This window comes from Drosophila tropicalis, unplaced genomic scaffold, assembly GCF_018151085.1.
Source record: "Drosophila tropicalis isolate 14030-0801.00 unplaced genomic scaffold, ASM1815108v1 contig_878, whole genome shotgun sequence".
NCBI classification, from domain to species: Eukaryota; Metazoa; Arthropoda; class Insecta; order Diptera; family Drosophilidae; genus Drosophila; species Drosophila tropicalis.
The window spans coordinates 8,449,784-8,467,633 of record NW_027173374.1 but is presented as its reverse complement, the minus strand read 5'-3'; the positions used below and the strand labels follow the sequence as shown (position 1 = coordinate 8,467,633).

The 17,850-nt window shown below is 38.7% G+C and overlaps 2 protein-coding genes and 1 long non-coding RNA gene across 3 annotated transcripts in view; 2 read left to right on the top strand and 1 right to left on the bottom strand.

Annotated features, from left to right (window-relative positions):
• ems (empty spiracles) overlaps nt 1-17,850 on the bottom strand; it is a 75,845-nt gene that overhangs the window by 50,182 nt on the left and 7,813 nt on the right.
• LOC137585398 (uncharacterized) lies at nt 5,521-6,088 on the top strand. The gene is made up of 2 exons (XR_011033556.1): nt 5,521-5,608; nt 5,671-6,088. It is a non-coding gene; the product is annotated as an uncharacterized lncRNA (long non-coding RNA).
• On the top strand, nt 10,860-12,240 carry Sec13 (secretory 13). Its single transcript, XM_068299778.1, has 2 exons — nt 10,860-11,245; nt 11,341-12,240. The coding sequence occupies exons 1-2, from the start codon at nt 10,959-10,961 to the stop codon at nt 12,146-12,148; spliced, it is 1,095 nt and encodes a 364-aa protein (XP_068155879.1). The 5' UTR covers nt 10,860-10,958; the 3' UTR covers nt 12,149-12,240.

Below are 17,850 nucleotides of genomic sequence, written 5' to 3'. Positions count from 1 at the left end.
TGTAAATTGTCTGACAAAGCTTATTTTATTAATTTAAGCCATAAACGCTGCCCTCTTGTTGCATACTGTTTGTTTGTTGTTGTTGCCGTTGCTGCTGCCGTGGCTATACTCCGTTTTTTTTGCATAGCCATTGCCATCCAAAGGGGATCAGGAAAAAAAGGCCACAATCCACAAGCACATTCAATTTATTGCCATCGTAAAAAGCCGTTTGCGTTTTAATAAGCCATGCCAAACACGCGGAGGTTGTCCGGTTGTTAACAGAAGGCGTCGACATCCCAAAATCTCTCTTACTCTCTCACACTTATTTTCTCCCCTGCGCTCTTTCATTCAGTCAATCTGTGAATTCTTTACCAAAAACGATTTAAAGCGATTATTTATGTACATAAGCATTTCTAGACTAATTGGTCAACTAACTTAGTGACGAAATGTAAATGAGCACGATCATTTGGAAATTGTCTAGGGATTCGATGTATAATTCTATCAATATATTAAATAGTTGATCCCCCGAACTTGTACAGAACTCTTCTTTAACAAATGCAAAATTCATTTAGATATAGTTTATACTAACGTAAACGCTAAAAAGCCAATAGTCCTAGATACCTACTGCAAAAACATAATACATAAATTTCCTTAAGAGGATAAATCAAATGCCAAACTCACGGTTTAAATCTCGTTGCTTTTTTCAATCTAAATGCAAGCAATTGACTTGCCTAAAATAGATATGTCAAAAATGGTGCAGAAAATCATTGAGAACATAGAATAGGAATAGCCTTCGTTTATTGCCTGGAAAAAATTGGAATAAAACGAGGCGTTGAAACGAGGAAAAATTGCCAACGGACAGAAAGAGGGAGAGACGAAGAAACGGGGAGGAACTGAGCAAACAACTGACCATCAAGATACAAATCCAAACGTACATACATGCCATACAAAGTCGTTGCCAAGTCCAATTGAGTTCGAATTCAGAACCAGAAGACCAGGACCAACTTCAGGTCCAGGGCGATGGGCATGAAAATCGTTTACAAATAAATCTGAAAGCGATAAATAAGGATTTTGTCTCGTAATAACTCAGCGGGAGCCATTTAACATGCAATCATAACGAATCGATGCTGAACGCTTTAACGGACAGAGCAGAGTTCGGACAGACAGCACCATTATAAGGAACGAGGAGGGGGCATTTATTAGGGGGAAATGAGAGGGAACACGCTTTCACACCAGGCAGTCGCCAGGCAGTGGTCAAGTGGCAAGTGTGTGTCGAATGGTTGTTGACTTGTTGCAAATGTCGCTGCCTCTTGTTATGCTCACGGCAAGTTTAGGGTATCAAGGGGCATATATCATATAAATTATGAACAGTTTTTATTTCACACTGCTCGAATTTTAGTCTGAGAGTATCCAAAAGTCGTTCAGATTGCTGGACATTGGCACTTGTAAGTTGTTCTTGTTACTGCTGCTGTAGTTATCGCACCTTGGTCATGGCAATAAAGTTGCAAGCAAAGTCACCTCTTTGCCGAATCCTTGCCTCACCTCATGTAGAATGACAGGGGCGTTGTTTGGCTTTTTATGACTGACGTTTTTTATTATGCATCAGTCCCCCTTTCGCTCCCTCTCTCTACTGATTCAATATCATAAGGCAGATTCAAAATACATGCACTTGGCTGCACTTCATAATTTGCCTCATTTGCTTGGGTGTGTGTGTGAGTTTCTGTGTGTATGCACATGTACTCACTTCATCGTTGCTTAATTATGTTGTAAAACAATCTACCGTCACTTGCTAACCGAGTCCTTGCAATACAGGAGTTGTTAGCTCTTCAGTAAAGGGGAAGTAATTAAAATTACAAAAGCCCAGCGTTGACGTTGAGGCCTAAAAATGGCTGCCAGACACGCAGGCGTATACGTGATTTCTATGACTAATTGCCAGAACTGTGTCACAGGAAGCAAGCCAACGAACCTAACTAACACAAACACTATGACTAAGCCTAAAAGAAAACTAAAAGCCAAGACTAAGACCAAAGCTATGCCATATGCCGGCTTATGGGGTCAGGCACGCAACGTGCAACTCGAGTCGACTCGAAGTTCTGCCTCTTATCTCGATGCAGTTGCAGTTAGTCTGCGGGCTAGCTAACAAGAAATTAAATTCCATTAAGCCTGCTCAAGCCAATGAGTAGAGGTAAAGGTACTGTGGTTGCAAATAAAACAGAATTAACAACCTAACAAATTAAAATCAACAATGAATTTAGGTTCATTTCCATATGAAAGAAATTTTAGCAAAGAAAATATTTACAATTAATAACATATCAGTTTTGAACCACTGTGCAGTAAGCAGTGTCGCACTGCAACGTCTACGTGTACGCACGGCTAATGAAGAGGTGGTAATTTATGTGAACATCTTCACCTGTTCCTAGACACATTTCCCAGACCTATGAATGAGGCTCGCTGAATGAAAATGAAGATGTAGTCAAAAAGACGTGGCACCGGTCACTGTCTAGTTAGTATCTACTACATAGTACATAAGTATGTATGTCTGTGTGTCGTTCTTTTTACCAAGTGCAGGATTAATTAATTGCCACTGCAGAGGAGCCAAAGGAGGAAGGGGCTTGGAGATGGAGTTGAGGCCCACATGACGTATACGTGACATTTGAGAAATGTTCAGCCGCTTAATGTGGCGACATTTTGTTTGTTTTGCGTTTTCATTGCAATTTGCCTCTACCCTCTCCTTCCCTCCTCACATTTGTATGCCATGGCTCCTTACCCTCGACTCAAATTATCAGCAGTAGCTGCGGCCTTAATGCAATTCTGTTTTGCATATTTTGTTCATGCTCCGCAACTCAACTTATAATGATGAGCTGCAGACGAATGACTTGCGTAAATTTATCGTAAATGCCATCAGTAGAGAAGCAAGAATAAGACGAAGGCAAAGGCAAACGATGGGCTCCAAAACAAGAGTTCTGTTTCATCTCCATCTCTGGATTCAGATTCGTCATGCCAGTCAATTGCAGTTGCTCATGCTGTTTCCATTGCCAGGCTAATCCTCGTTAATCCCTTTGACTGGTTGCTTACTTCCATTGCATTGCTTTGCACATAAATTTGACTCTGATTATAGTCTTTCTTACTGTTGTTGTTGTAGTTGTTCTTGTGATTGTTGTTGTTGTTGCTTCACCCCCGCCTTTGAAATGATATGCTAATGAAATGCAACTGGATGTTGCTTCTGTGAGTGGTGGTGCAACGACTTGGTATGGCAATTTGTTGTTTGGCAAAAAAATACGTCGAGAAGCAAGTAACTGCATAGTTCCATTGCGTGTTAACGGAACGCTCTGCCACATTTAATTGGAAGTCAATTGGTTTGGACGAATTGACAGGGTGTAGGTGACAATTGCCATTCCAAAGAGGATGCAAAACAGATAATTATTGAATCGATCAAGGAAGTATATTCAAATTGTTACTGACATGAACAAAAATAACGAAAGAGATTCAAATAAATTGACTTCCTATGAAATCAAAGCTATTTTACTTTATGAAAATGAGATTAAACAAAATATTAATTAAAAATGCTTTTAAAAAAGTCTACTTACTTCAAACCAATAAGAAGATTCAGCCAGTCAATAGTTGATTGATTTTCCACACCCTTTTGAGGTACTTCCATTTTGAAAACTAACACTATTTTTTTTCTCTTCTGTAATTCGGAAAAAAATAAAAAGACGACAGGGAGGAACGGCGCTCCAGTTGATCACAGTTGCACACACACACCGAACTATTTGCACATATGATGAGAACTCGGTCTGTCCCATTGTATTGCCCGTGCTCGGCTTATTGATTGGAATACAATGGATCCTTAAAGTGTGCTTACAAGCGCCGTAACTCAAACAAATTGCAGCGCCCAAGCCCAAACGTCTGACTCAAATGGACGTCGGCAAAAAGCAAGAGCAACATCAGCGACTACAACTAAAACAACACAAGAACTACAACAGACGACAATGGACACCGATGATGACGACGACACTGATCAACAGGCGCGGCGACATGGATGAATCCGAATGCGAACAGAGTGCAGTCAAATAGAAGACAAAGAAAGCGGTGAGGAGGAAAACGTTTTACATGATGGCTACAAGACAGGACGGGAACGGGAACGGTCAACCAGCCGGACGATTTAACAAGATATGTACGTCTTTACAGTGGTGCAAGATCATAGTTGGAAGATTTATTTTGTATCTAGTGTTATTACCGCCTTCCAAACCACGAGAAAGATATTTTTAAATATTAGTCCCTAATTGCTAGCTATGACTGTATCAACTAAAATGAATCAATACTTAGGCAATTCACACCTAATAAAAAGGGCTTCATGCTGGATCCACTGTGCATGGCCATTTATTGGTGCTGTCTTTTGGCTTAAATTATTCCAAGCTTGCCACAAAACACACGAACCAGAGGCGCTACTGACGCGCTTATGTTAAATTTACCAAACAACCGATTTGTATGCAATTTCGCGATCGAGCAGAATGCAGAAGCAGCAACTTCACACACAGACATTGGCGCAAGACGGCTAAGGGCGGGGAGGGAATAAGCTGAAATCCAAATCCCAGCGAGACATCATGACGTCGTGGATTTGCAGGGTCGACTGCCCATCCCCGTGACTGTGACTCGAGCATTGGCATTGTATGTTTGCCTCCTCTGTCTCCTCTTCCAACCTATACGCCGACGTCGCGATGTCTAGTTTATTGGCGCGACTTTTTATTTGCATTCGAAAATGTTGCTTGCTGGCTTGCCTGCTTGCCACGTGATGTATGCGACTCCAGCTCTAACTCCAGGTCCAATGCCAGTGTGTCCAGACCCCCGATTTAAAGGCTGGGCAGGCTGTTTGCTGACCACACAATTGCCATAAGTTTTGGTCGCTCTGCAATTATTTGCGGAATTCCTCTTGGAATATATATTGACTCGGACTCCCCAGCCGCAACTTATGGGTGTGTGTGTCTCTGCCTTTGTGTGTGTTTATATACGTGTCCATAACCTAACACACCAGCACCAGCTCCAGCTCTAACTCCAACTCCCGACTAGCTTTGACAGCCATACAAGGAAGCTTAACCAGCGTCGAGTGTTTTGCCTGACTGTGTCTTTGATGTTGGCATTCTTCGGTTCCACTGACATTTTGGTTTATTCTTTTGTTAATTTGTCAAGAAATTTGCTCTGCGTTGCCTTTGCAAAATGCCAAATTATAAAAAATTCTTTTACAATTTTAAGAGTACTTGGTTATTTTAATTAATCAATGACTTTTAGTTTTTGTATATTTACTTTCTACAGTAGGATTATCGATTTTCAGTCATGCTTCTATTTGGATATATTAACCAGAATAATTGCAATATTTAAACGTGTCTTTCTGCTTATCAGTAAAATGAAATTAAAAAACCAACACGATTCAAATGCTTTCAAAGCATTATCTTCATGTCTAAATCGTGAACTACTAAAGCAAACGTATTAAAGTTTCCCCTAGAATATTGGATATAAATAGAGAATAAAATTTGTACAGTTTCATTCAGTTCGAGTTAGTAAAGTCGAAAAGAAGTTCTAAAAAATGGCGAAAGTGACCCAAAAATGGTTTACCCAATGTGTTTTCTTTACTGTAAGTTTGAACAAATGAAGTATTGAAGAATCTAAAATTTTAATTCTTTTGGATTTTGTCAGCTTTTGGTATTGCCAATGGTTGCCAGTGCACCAGACGGATTAGTGGGAGATCTTCTAAACGTCGTGGGTGCTCTACCTAATGGCTTGATAAACACTGTAACAGAAGTAATCGGACAAGTAAACGGCTTGTTAACATCAGTTACTGATTTGACTTCTCTTTCGTCTACTGTTGAGACTACTTTAGGTAAAGTAGTAGAATTGTTGTCAACTATTACGACTGAGTTATCTGCTGAAGAGATAAAGCCAATTTTAACTGAAGTATTGACCTTGTTGAAAGGTATTTTAAATGACGTTGATAACTTAATTTTAAATGAAATTCTCAGCACATTGACTTCTTTATTGTCAAAACTTTAAAAACTTTCTAATTGCAATACATGCAAAATCATAATCAAATATAGCAGCATATAAAAACCCAAAATTTGATTTAAAAAGATTTATTTTTCTCCATCTAAAAATGAGCATTAATTATGTGTCCATTACGATTTTATTGCGTATAATTTGTTGTCGTATATTTAGTAAGAAACTCTTCAACTTCAAAAGCTACTACAATAACCTAATGTCAAGCATTTCTACAAATGAAGCAAATTGGGAATCCTCAATAGGAAAAGGATTTTCAGTGATATTGCCTGAGTGTCAAACGAGTCGGAAGATATTAAATTGGCCTTTACAATGCCAAATGTAACCTAAATTTATACCAAAATATTAGATTTCTCCTCATCCTAATATAAAAAAAATATAAGCAAAAATGGATCCACACAATGTAACCCTAATATTAACACTAATTTAGCTAGTTGGTTGCTTTGCCTAGTTCCAGCTTTGCCTCAAGTGTCAAATTAGGCAAAAAGTAAACCCAATGCAGGATCAAATCAAATGTTCAAATGTAAAATTACAAACACACACTGGCACACTAACCATAGAACTGCTGCTGGGCATTAGGTTACTAATTTTCTGCGAATTGGCGAGGTAGTGCTATAGTAAAAGTCTAGATTTGCATGTGGGTGGTCAGCAAATTGCCAGAACGTGAGCACAATTTTTAAATTAACGGCCCAAAATTGGTTAGAACGGCAGCCGGGCAACAACCAACCAACCCAACCAGCAACCACAATTGAAATAGTCTGAGGCGCATTCCAAGTATAAAACTGTTGCAATTAATTGCATAAAGGTTCTAAATTGTCATGCACCCACTCTTCCCTTCTACGACCATCTACCTCTTCAGCTCTTCCCCGAACTTTAGCCGCATTGTCTTTAGACACTGGTGATGGCGTCTCTTTTCGTTCTTGTGTAAACTTTACAACTGCAACTGAACATCACCATACAACAGTGGTCAGAAAGTGGTTAAAAATTTTAAGCATGAAAGTATGTATTGCATTGCCAGGTTATTTAATGTTTTACCACACTTCAATTCATAAGAAATACTGGAGTAAATCAATTTTATAAAAAAAACTGTCCGCAAGAAGCCATATCTACATACTGAAGTCCTTTTTAAAAACGGTTTTCAAACAATGTTGAATATCTTATTTAAATGATATTTACAACACTGTGCTAGTTCGTCTCGTTCATCTTGGTCGTGCCGTTGGGTTAGAAACGTGATCGATAGACAGACTACCAGCGGATGGCAACAAACACAACAACAGCAAAAATGGAAACAATTGCAAATTGGCCAAATGTTTGGCCTTAGTCAAATTATGTTCTTTGCCTCGTTTGATAATGAAATTGCAAATTGAAGTTGTGTTGGCTTATGTGTCTTGGAGGCTTACAAACTGTTTGCTCACACCGTCTTTAAAGCAGACAATAGCAAAACAACTGGACAAGGGCAAAGGGAATGGCAACAGCAACAGCAACGGCAAAGGCATCGTTAATGATTACGTGTTATCGTGTTGTAATTTTACACACAAAAGCAAAATAAGAAGATGAGGTAAAAGCATAGTCTAATGATGAGTCGACTACGCCTCGTCGGTCGGGTCGGGTCTGGTCTGATCTGGTCTCGCCTCGTCTCGTCTGGTGTAATGTGTGGTGTCCGGGCTTTTCACATCCATCTCCAGTCCATGCATTGATCGCTTGTTAGGTATCGATCTGGCTTCGGGTTATATGGTTTAGATCATGGCAGCAGACACTAACTAGGCTCATCATGGAGCGTTAACAAGCTCATTTTTCTAAACTTGACGTGGCGAGTCCGCACAATCTGTTTTCCTCGATCCCAAGCAAACAATAAGTCGAAAATTTGTGGCTGACTTCAAATCGCGATCTTGAGTGGGAATTTAAGCAATTTGCCTATGAATTTATCTTTGACGATTTGGCCTTGATATGTAAATTTTAAATAATGAAATTGCAGTACACTAAAATAACTTCTAATTGTTAAATGTAAATTTCCATGCTCTCTTCCTCAAAAGTATGCAACATAATTTTTGTCTAGCATTCAGAACTAGTTTTCGAGTTGAAAACCCTTGTAAAAACAAATTACATAAAGTATCACACATCAACCGCAATCAACTCCTACATTGAAAGTGATTATGTAAACCATAATGAACCAAATTCATTTTATAACTGCCAAAGACAAAACGTTTTCCAGCTAAAACCAAAAAAAAGAACCAAAAGAAACAAAGCCAAACCTGATATGTCGATGATCTTGGGCATATTAAATTGAATTTTTATGTTCTCACACAAGCATGGAAAATCATGTGCCAGGCCATAAAAGCCAAATGCTGGGCATGGTCTATAGTGTGTGGGTTAATAAATTGCCACCCCTTCGCCTCCCTCCTTGACCCTTTACTTTCCTTTGAAGAGATGGAGATGGTGAAGTAAATTATGGTTATTTAAATAAACAGCACACGATTTGATTTGGCGGCCCAAAAGTGTTGCGAGCTCGCCTCCGAAATTGGGAAGAGCAGCCAAATGCAATGTCTGGAAATTATGTTGTAGTTGCTCTCAATCGTGTTCGGACCAGATGCACTAGTGTATTGAATAAGCCAGCTTCGGCTCCTGCTCTGCTCCTATCTCCTGTTCTCAAGGAGGTTGTGCCATCAAGTCATGATTGAGTAACGCCCAGAACTGGCGTCTAATTATGAGTACCATCAGTCGCACCAGCTGACTACTACGATGGCAACACCACAGAAACCAAATAAATAAGTACACTACACCAAAAAATTAAGGATATGAAAAGATATAGTATTCCATAAATTTTTCTTATTTTTCTTAGTGGCTTTATCTAAATCTTGATCATGAAATGGATCAAAATATAGAAGTAATCCTTTTTAAAAAACCTTGAGAAAAAGATCAAATGAATCTTAAAGTGCATCTACTTAGTAAGGAATCTATACAATGTATGTATGTAAAGTAATATGTCTTAATTATTATTATTATTATCAAATTGATAAGGAACTCTACAAACTTAGGTATTTATTATAAATCGTATTATTCTTGTACCTGCAGAAACAGAATTTGCATTCGGTTAAAGATTTTTCTGTCAGTGTTACTGGTTGTACCTTGACTTGGCACTGGCTACACCAAAAGAAAAGAAGTTTTGTTGAGTGTATCCATGATCATTATTAGGATGTCTGGCAAACTTTACCATTGACCTTATAGTTAGACCTGATAAGCGTGATAAGCAAACACATAAAAGTCAATGCGCGATGATGCACTTTTTGAGAAGAATACAAAAAAGCATTGTGACCCTGATTTCCTCTGGTTCTCTGCAGTGTTTGAGTTTGAATCCGATTTCGATTCGAAATCGGGCGTTGCGGTGTTTTGTTTATTTTGAAGCTATAATTTAAACAGGTAATTGCACGCTGGCGGCCAGAATTTGTAACTAAACTGCAAATTAGCAGCCAATTCTCGAGCCGATTAATAACCATAATTATTGGCTCAAGCGCTGACGAGCGAACGTCGCTCCTCTACCCGACTGAGGGTGAGGATCTTGATGAGGATGACGCTGAGCAGCAGCAGCAGCAGCAGTATGTGGAGAAGGAGGACGCGAAGGCCTTGGCAAATTGCTCAGGAATCAGACTCAGACGCAGATTCAGACTTGCACGTATGTATGTTTGTATGTAGCCAGTGAAGTCTGCAGTTCTGTGGGGTTTCTCAATTGCCAATTCGTGATACACTGGCAAGACGCGTAGACCGTGGGCCCCACTACCCCAGTCGTCAGAGTATCCATTCTTCATGCTCCTACCCGCCCTGCTTTCAGTCCGGCAGCAATTTAAATAGTGAGCGCCTGGCTTAATTACATAAAACAGGCAACACGAAGAGGCAGAAGCAGCAGTTCGTTCGCTCGCTCTTCCTACTGGCCGAAGGCGCATCCGCATGATACTCAGATTCTCCTGGCTTTTGATGGACATGTGTCTAATGAAGCTGCCTAATTAATGTGCATAGCATACGCTGTTTTTTTTTAAAAAGCAAAACGAAGAAAACAATATGAAAACACAATGTTTACCTAATGTGTTGAAAGGCCCAAAGGATTCGCAATGGGTCCGCAAATTACCGGCATAATAAAAAAAAAGAAACGAAACAAAATAAAAACAAAACAGAAGAACAAATTAATAAATGTCGATACCCAATTAAACTGTCCGAATATAATGCAAGCTATAAATTCTAGTACTTTGGCCGTTAAATCTCTGAGAACGAGAATAGAGACATCGCACTAGCCAATTATCGATGAGAATGATTAACTGCGCGAGGTCAGCAGCAGCAGCAGCATCAGCAGCCAGAGCGGAACTCTGTAAAAATAATTGCATGGTCATTGAGAAGAAAAGATGGAAGAGTCCCAAAGATGTGCGCGAAATTGGCACCTACAAAACCCCCCACCAGGTGGGCTTCAACGCCAAGTAAGCAGAGATTCTTCGGAATTCCTTTAAAATATTTCAGAAAAATTTTTAATTTCTCGTTTTTTAATTGGTTTGTATTGACTTTTGACAGGAATTATTCTTTTTATGGAATTATTAAAAAAAATATATCCTTCAAAGCTTAACAATTTGAAAGTTGTAAAATTTGTAAATATTAACTGAATTTTCTATATTAAAACCGAGCAATTTTACTAGTGGCAAGAAATTTTTAAATGTGGCGCTCTGTAAAGTTCATAACCGGATCTGGCAAGCCTGCTTAAAAATTAGCGCTGCCCATAAAGTGTATATTATCTTACGATCTGGCTACGCTGCCCGAATGTTAGCGCTACCAGACACGGTAAAACACAAACTTGATCTGGTAGCTCTGTTAATGGTCCACGTCAAGCCGGACCCCGAGTCATTCTTGCATTTTTTAATTAAATTACATTTATAAGAAGAATCAAACCCAAAATGGTGAGCCTGCTGCAAGAAATCGACACAGAACATGAGGACATGGTCCATCACGCGGCTCTGGACTTTTATGGTCTGCTTTTGGCTACTTGCTCTTCCGATGGATCTGTGCGCATTTTTCAATCGCGAAAGAACAACAAGGCAGTGGCTGAACTGAAAGGTCACCAGGGCCCAGTGTGGCAGGTAGCATGGGCACATCCCAAATTCGGAAATATTCTGGCCTCTTGCTCATATGACCGAAAGGTGATTGTATGGAAATCGACATCTCCCCGCGATTGGACAAAACTGTGAGTAACATACACTGACACACACACACACACATATCGTACCCAGTAGTATGTACATAGTGTTATCATTTAATTCTCATGTTGCCACATTGCAGCTACGAGTACAGCAACCACGATTCATCGGTGAATTCGGTGGATTTCGCTCCTTCAGAGTATGGCTTGGTTTTGGCCTGTGCCAGTTCAGATGGCTCCATCTCAGTGCTCACCTGCAACACGGAATATGGTGTCTGGGATGCCAAAAAGATACCGAATGCTCATACCATTGGAGTCAATGCCATTTCATGGTGCCCAGCTCAAGGACCTGACCCCGCTTTTGATCAACGGGTCAATTCACGCAATACGTCCGTGAAACGTTTGGTTAGTGGTGGATGCGACAACCTGGTCAAAATTTGGCGCGAAGAGAACGATCGCTGGGTGGAAGAACAGCGCCTAGAAGCCCATTCGGATTGGGTACGTGATGTGGCTTGGGCTCCATCCATTGGTTTGCCACGTTCGCAAATTGCCACCGCTTCACAGGATCGTCATGTGATTATTTGGAGCAGCAATGCCGATTTGACACAGTGGACACCCACTGTTTTGCACACATTTGATGATGCAGTGTGGAGCATTTCGTGGTCAACCACAGGCAATATATTGGCTGTCACCGGCGGTGATAATAATGTGACACTGTGGAAAGAGAATACCGAAAGTCAATGGATACGTATCAATTATGAAGCTGGCACAGTCATACAATCGAAACAACAGCCTCATCATCTTCATCATTCACAGCAGCAGCAACAGCAACAACAACAGCCGCAGCAACTGCAACAACAGCAGCAATCGCATCCAAATCCATCGTCAGACTCGGAGCACAGCTCGAACCTATCCAATTCAAATCTGTCCAACTCACAGCTCTCCAACTAAGCGACATCGCGACTTGATTGATTGGTTCCACAAAAAATGTTATCTTACAAGTTCTTATAAAAATATATCCATTTAATATCTACTAAGACAAATGTCTTCTATGACCTGTGCTCCATTAATTTCCAACGACATTACGACAGTCAGCCAAATGAGTTTTCTCTTTTTTGTTTTGTAATTAATACGTCTGAGCACAATGAGGGAAAAATTATAATCACGGCATCCAGTGCGATTGCATAGAATTAACCTCATTTTGTGGTACATTGACTTTTCGTTTCGATAATTAGTCAGAGATTAGCCTGCGCCCCCCCGTTTTGGGCCGACTCGCAAAAAACAAACGTCCATTGCCCCAGGTGCGAAAATTGAAAATCCATAAAATAAACACCTTAAACTCCTCTATGCAGTGGTGTGTAAGTAATTTTTCATTCATGGAATCGGAAGTTACTCATTTCGTGTAAATTTGGGACACGTGCCACGATAAAAACGAAACTAAACGTAAATTTATGTACATGGATGTGAGAGAAATCGTTTGAAGCATTTGAAGGCGGCAAGTTATAGTTTGTGTTCTTGTCGTTGATTAACCTCTCTTTACGTAAACTTTTGGCCCAACTTTGAGCTGTTAGTTGTTTCCGCTTTCCAACCATTGTAAAGTTCAACAAAATTATTGCTATGGCCGCAACACTTTAAAATCTCAATCGATTTCATTTGTGTGCAGTTTTCGTAACTTGTATAGATTTAGATTAGAATTTTGTTTATTCTTTTACATTACAATCTGCAAACTGTTTAAAGTCTGAAGAAAATAGAAGAAAAAAGTTAGACTTGACCTACAAGCAAAAATATTCTTTCAAAACCTTTAATGAAGAAAGAATTTACTTATAAACATAAATGTATGTAGTTATTGATAATTCCTAAAGCTAAGATTAATGGCTATACAGAGGTCAAAGTTCATATACAATTAATTGCCATAATTACTATTGTACAAGTTATTTAATCTAATTAGTTTCTTCTCGAGGAATTTGGTTAGACGAAGGAATAATGCTTAATATGGAATTATGACCATTGTAGTTAAGGACTGAGAGCAAAAAGCAAGTGTGTAATCTTCAGTTTTGAAATTGCTGAGGTTTATAGAAATCTCACATGTATGGCTGACTGGTTCTTATAAACTTGAATCAGAGCAAAGTTCAGCAATAATTGAAGGTCATGCATTTCCTTGTTTAATGACAAACAACAGAGAAAATTGCATGTAGAACAGGAAATGCAACCAACTCGTATGTAGTATGTAATTGCAATTTAATAATACAAGAACAACGAAATTGCAATTTCGATTCCAATTAAAAAAATGTCACTCAATCCTCTATTTAAATTATAAATATCTCGATTAAACTAGAGTGGGAGCTTTATATATTTTACATATTCCACATTTTTCTGTGAAACTTCACTCAATTATTTTCACTCAAACATTATATTTTTTGGCTATGGGCCCAAAAACTATAAAAGCCTCCAAAACCCCACTAATGATGTCATGGATTGCGTGCAAATGACCCGTCACCAATAGACGGCCAAGAAGTCCAAGACCAACTATAGTTTGCCTTCCTTCCACTTGAGACTCTTGCTCTCTTTTGCTAGAAGTTCTGCACTTGGCGAAAATGAAATTGGTCTACGAAACGGTCGTAACCCATAATCAGTGCGGTTTAATCGTGTTTTCTGACCTGAGCCTGGCTACACCACCACCCGCAGTGACCATCACCTGCCTTGAGGAGTTGGTAGGCAAAACAAAAGAACAAAAAAATCAATGTTTCTTAACAATTTTTTTTTTTTCGGTTACTTGGCTAGTTTTTTGTTTTATGGTCTACTCTCGAGAACTTTTACTTTTTGATGTGCGTAAATTTGCATATTTGCCAACATACAGGGTGCTTCTACCTAATTTTCAAATGCGTGGAAAGGGGGGCCGAAATGTGAGAGACTCACTCGATGACGCACATGAGAATATGCAAGAGTTGTTGTAGATATCGTCATACATTTTGGATATTCATTACAAATTAGTTGGCCCACTTTTCATTAGATTCCCTTTAATAGCACAATAAAACAGATTTTATGGTTTAAGGCTTTAAAAGATGCATATTCATAAACTGGTTATGTAATGGCAAGGATAGTGCTTGGAAACATCCGAATTTGAAGAATTTCCTCAGGGAGTTTTCTAATGATTGTTTTCGATTTTTTCATATTTTTTTTTTATATTTTCAACAATAAATACATATAATAGCTTTTTCTACATCCTTTTGAATTTATTCCCAGAACCAACCGTTACGCTCATCATTGATTGGAGATGGTTTCGAACCATCACTTCGAAAGAAGCAATGTCTATGACTGTGTTCTCCTGCAACAAATTTATCCTTGGAATGGCAATGTTTCCTTTCCCAATATTTAGCCATGATAGGTGAAGGACCACAACGGTGTTCTGTTGGAGGCATAAAGGTCTTTTCCTTGGAATGACAGTGTTTCTTTTCCCAGTATTTCGCCATTATTCCTGGAGGTGGAGCTCCATGCTGATGGTGATGATGATGATGATGATGGTGATGGTGGTGCTGTTGACGCTGTTGACTATGCTCATGACGTGACTTCCAACAAGGCTTGTCCATCTTTTGTAAATCGTCTTTAGCTGTTTTGTCACTAGACCAGAACATTTTGCTGTTTTTTTTTTTTTTACCTTCTGCTAACTCAAAGTTATAGGGTGAACTGACGAACAGACCAGCGAAATTCTCTATTTATACCTCAAAACCGGTATGATGATCAGTCGGCGTCGTTTCTGGTGTAATTGTTTGTGTATTCGCTAGATTTGTTTATCAGTAAATACTAGGTGATTGCCTAGATAGCTTGACTTAGGAAATACATACACAAATATAAATAGATAACCCATACCAATAAAAATTATTTGAAAGGCATACATTTGCTTATCATTTTGTGATATTGGATTTCATTATTATTAAATTTAGATAGATGAGATACTTTGTCCAAGAGGACACATTTCTGTGAATGAATCGAACAATAATCTTTGAACTGATCTATGATCAATGTGATGTGGTAGACATGCTATTAGACAAAACTATTAATGTAGAACATTTGTCTATTGTGAAATTTATAGAAATTATGAAGTTATTTTACTTCTTTAACCGGAAGTCAATAGCTACATGGAAGTAAGCTGTACAAAAGAAAATGATCAGAAATAGAAAATAATATTATAAAGTAAACAGAAAGTTTCACACATTTACTATACAAGTTTTTTATTTGTATAATAAGATTTCAAATAGCTAGCTCATGCTTGCTATTAAAATTGTTGCCTCTTTTTCATATTTAAGTCGCAACATTTAAGTAGATTAATTAATACAATGTCTGGATGATGAAATGTCGTTGTATTTTGTGCTTTATTTAATCTAAATTTGTGATTAAGAGTCAGCAAAACATAGATATCTAATCCTAACAATTCTTTTTGAAATGAAATATATATTTTTAGATTAAATGTCCACAATGTTTGTCTACCCATTCAGTAATGGGACATCTTTAATACTCTGTCATTAAACTATCACCTCCGGAAGAGTGTTACAATTTGGGGATGTTTTTTGCTAAAGACTCCGTCAAGCTGGGAATGTCCGGTGTGTAGGCCAATGACGTTTTTAGTCAGGACACGCATGAGTTATTATGACTAACTTGTAAGCATTAACATGTCGTGTTGTAGCATATTTTTGGCCCAACATCATATGCAAATGATTTCTGAGCTTGGCCACACCGCGTATACGTAATAAAACTAAAGGCGTTTGAAGTTGGTCAACTTTGGTGACGTAGGGGCAAATGTGACCAACAGTGGACATTAACAAATGAACTTGAAGTAATCGCCATACTATTGCATATATACATACATATGCATTTCGTTAGCAACGGCAATGGTGTAAATGATAAATTAAAAAGAAAGTCATGGAAAGGTTATTTGGTCAAGTGGCCAAGAGACAAGGCTACTTCACATACTGACTTGCAGCTATCGATGTGGGCCACGCCAATACGACTTGGCCAAGTTGGCATGCAACTTTCGGTGGCCAAAAGAAATGTACAACCTGTACAGGTCTGTAAATATGTGTGTGTGTGATTGGGTGTGTGTCTGTGTGCATGTCCTGGAACGCACGAGAACAAACTTGCATGTAGTTAGAAACTCATGCTGCTCAAGTCCTGGTCGCAATTAGACTTAGCCATAATATGAAATTAAAGGGAGCCAAATTGCCATTTAAACCATAGCCAAATGTTGCCTGGGCTGGGTTCCGGTTTTAGACTGTAATAATATCTGAAAATATGATGACGACCTCTAAGCATGAGTGGTGGCTCTCCACTCCTCTCTATTACTACTTATTTACCTACCCAACAACTAACCTAACTACTGCATGGTAAAGCCAGAGATTTCGTGAGAAAATTATATAGAGAAATGCCAAGAGTCGCACTAATTAATCGTCAGTTAAGAACAAACATGGCATTCAGATTCCTGATGAACGAGAAATCCTTTTTTAATTACATCAAAAGACGTCTTTACGGGGCGTTACTCTCCATTCGTCGTCGTTGCACCACTCAAATGTTATTTTGAACTACATATTTCTGTTTTGTTTCTTTGCCTCTTCTGGACTAGTTCGTGTTTTTTCCATATAATTTTCCACGTAATTTTGTGTGTTTGGGCCAGAACATTTATCAATAATGTCAAGAAATAAAAACAAAAACAAAAATTATTCATATATATAAAATATATTTTGCTGCATAAGAAGGTGGGGCAAGTAGGTAATTAAGAATGCCATGCAAATATAGTATATAGTCCAAGCATTTGCGTAGTTTCTGCGTATATACAGTGGGCTTAATACTTTTCTTAACTAAGTGTATTTTATTTCACAGAATTTAAGCTTTGACAAACAATTTATGCTTTTGTCTCTGGTGCCTCAGCCTTAACGTTAGCCTCCTTGGTTGTTGGTAGATCAGCCGGCTTGCTGTTTCTGAAGAAGCAATAGCCACGGCGATGCTCGGCTGCAGCCTCTGTGGCGCCTTCTTTTGAGTGACAATTCTTCTTCTCCCAGTACTTGGCCCACAATCCTGCAGGCGGAGATCCATGATGATGATAATGATGATGGTGGTGGTGATAGTGATAATGTTGATCCCTTTTCCAATGTGACTTCCAGCAATGCTGATCCATCTTATGCAATTCCTCTTTAGGTTCTTTTTCACTTGACCAAAACATAATAGCGTATTTTTGTCACTTTCTCCTCTTTATAGGACTAACCAAAGCAGAGTTAACACTCGAATTGACTTGCCCTGTGAAACACATTTTCATTTTATAGTCCAATAGGTCATGATCGCTTGCTGTCGCTTATGGTGTAATTGTTGCTATACGCTGTATTTGTTTATCAACAAATTCGCCGATTCGCTTGACTGCCTTTCACTTGTGAAATACAACAACAGTAGAATTTTTCATATGAACCTGTTCTGTTCTTGCAGAACATTTTATCTCATCTTTTTTTTTGTGTTGGTATAGATCAGGTAATGATGACTTGCAATTAGTCGACGTAAGACAGTTTGCTTTTACTTTTTTTATTTCTTTACTTGTCTTTAGAGTTTCAAATATAAATATATATACAAATTTTTAATGCACAATACGTGAAAATTGCCCTTGGCCTTAGTAT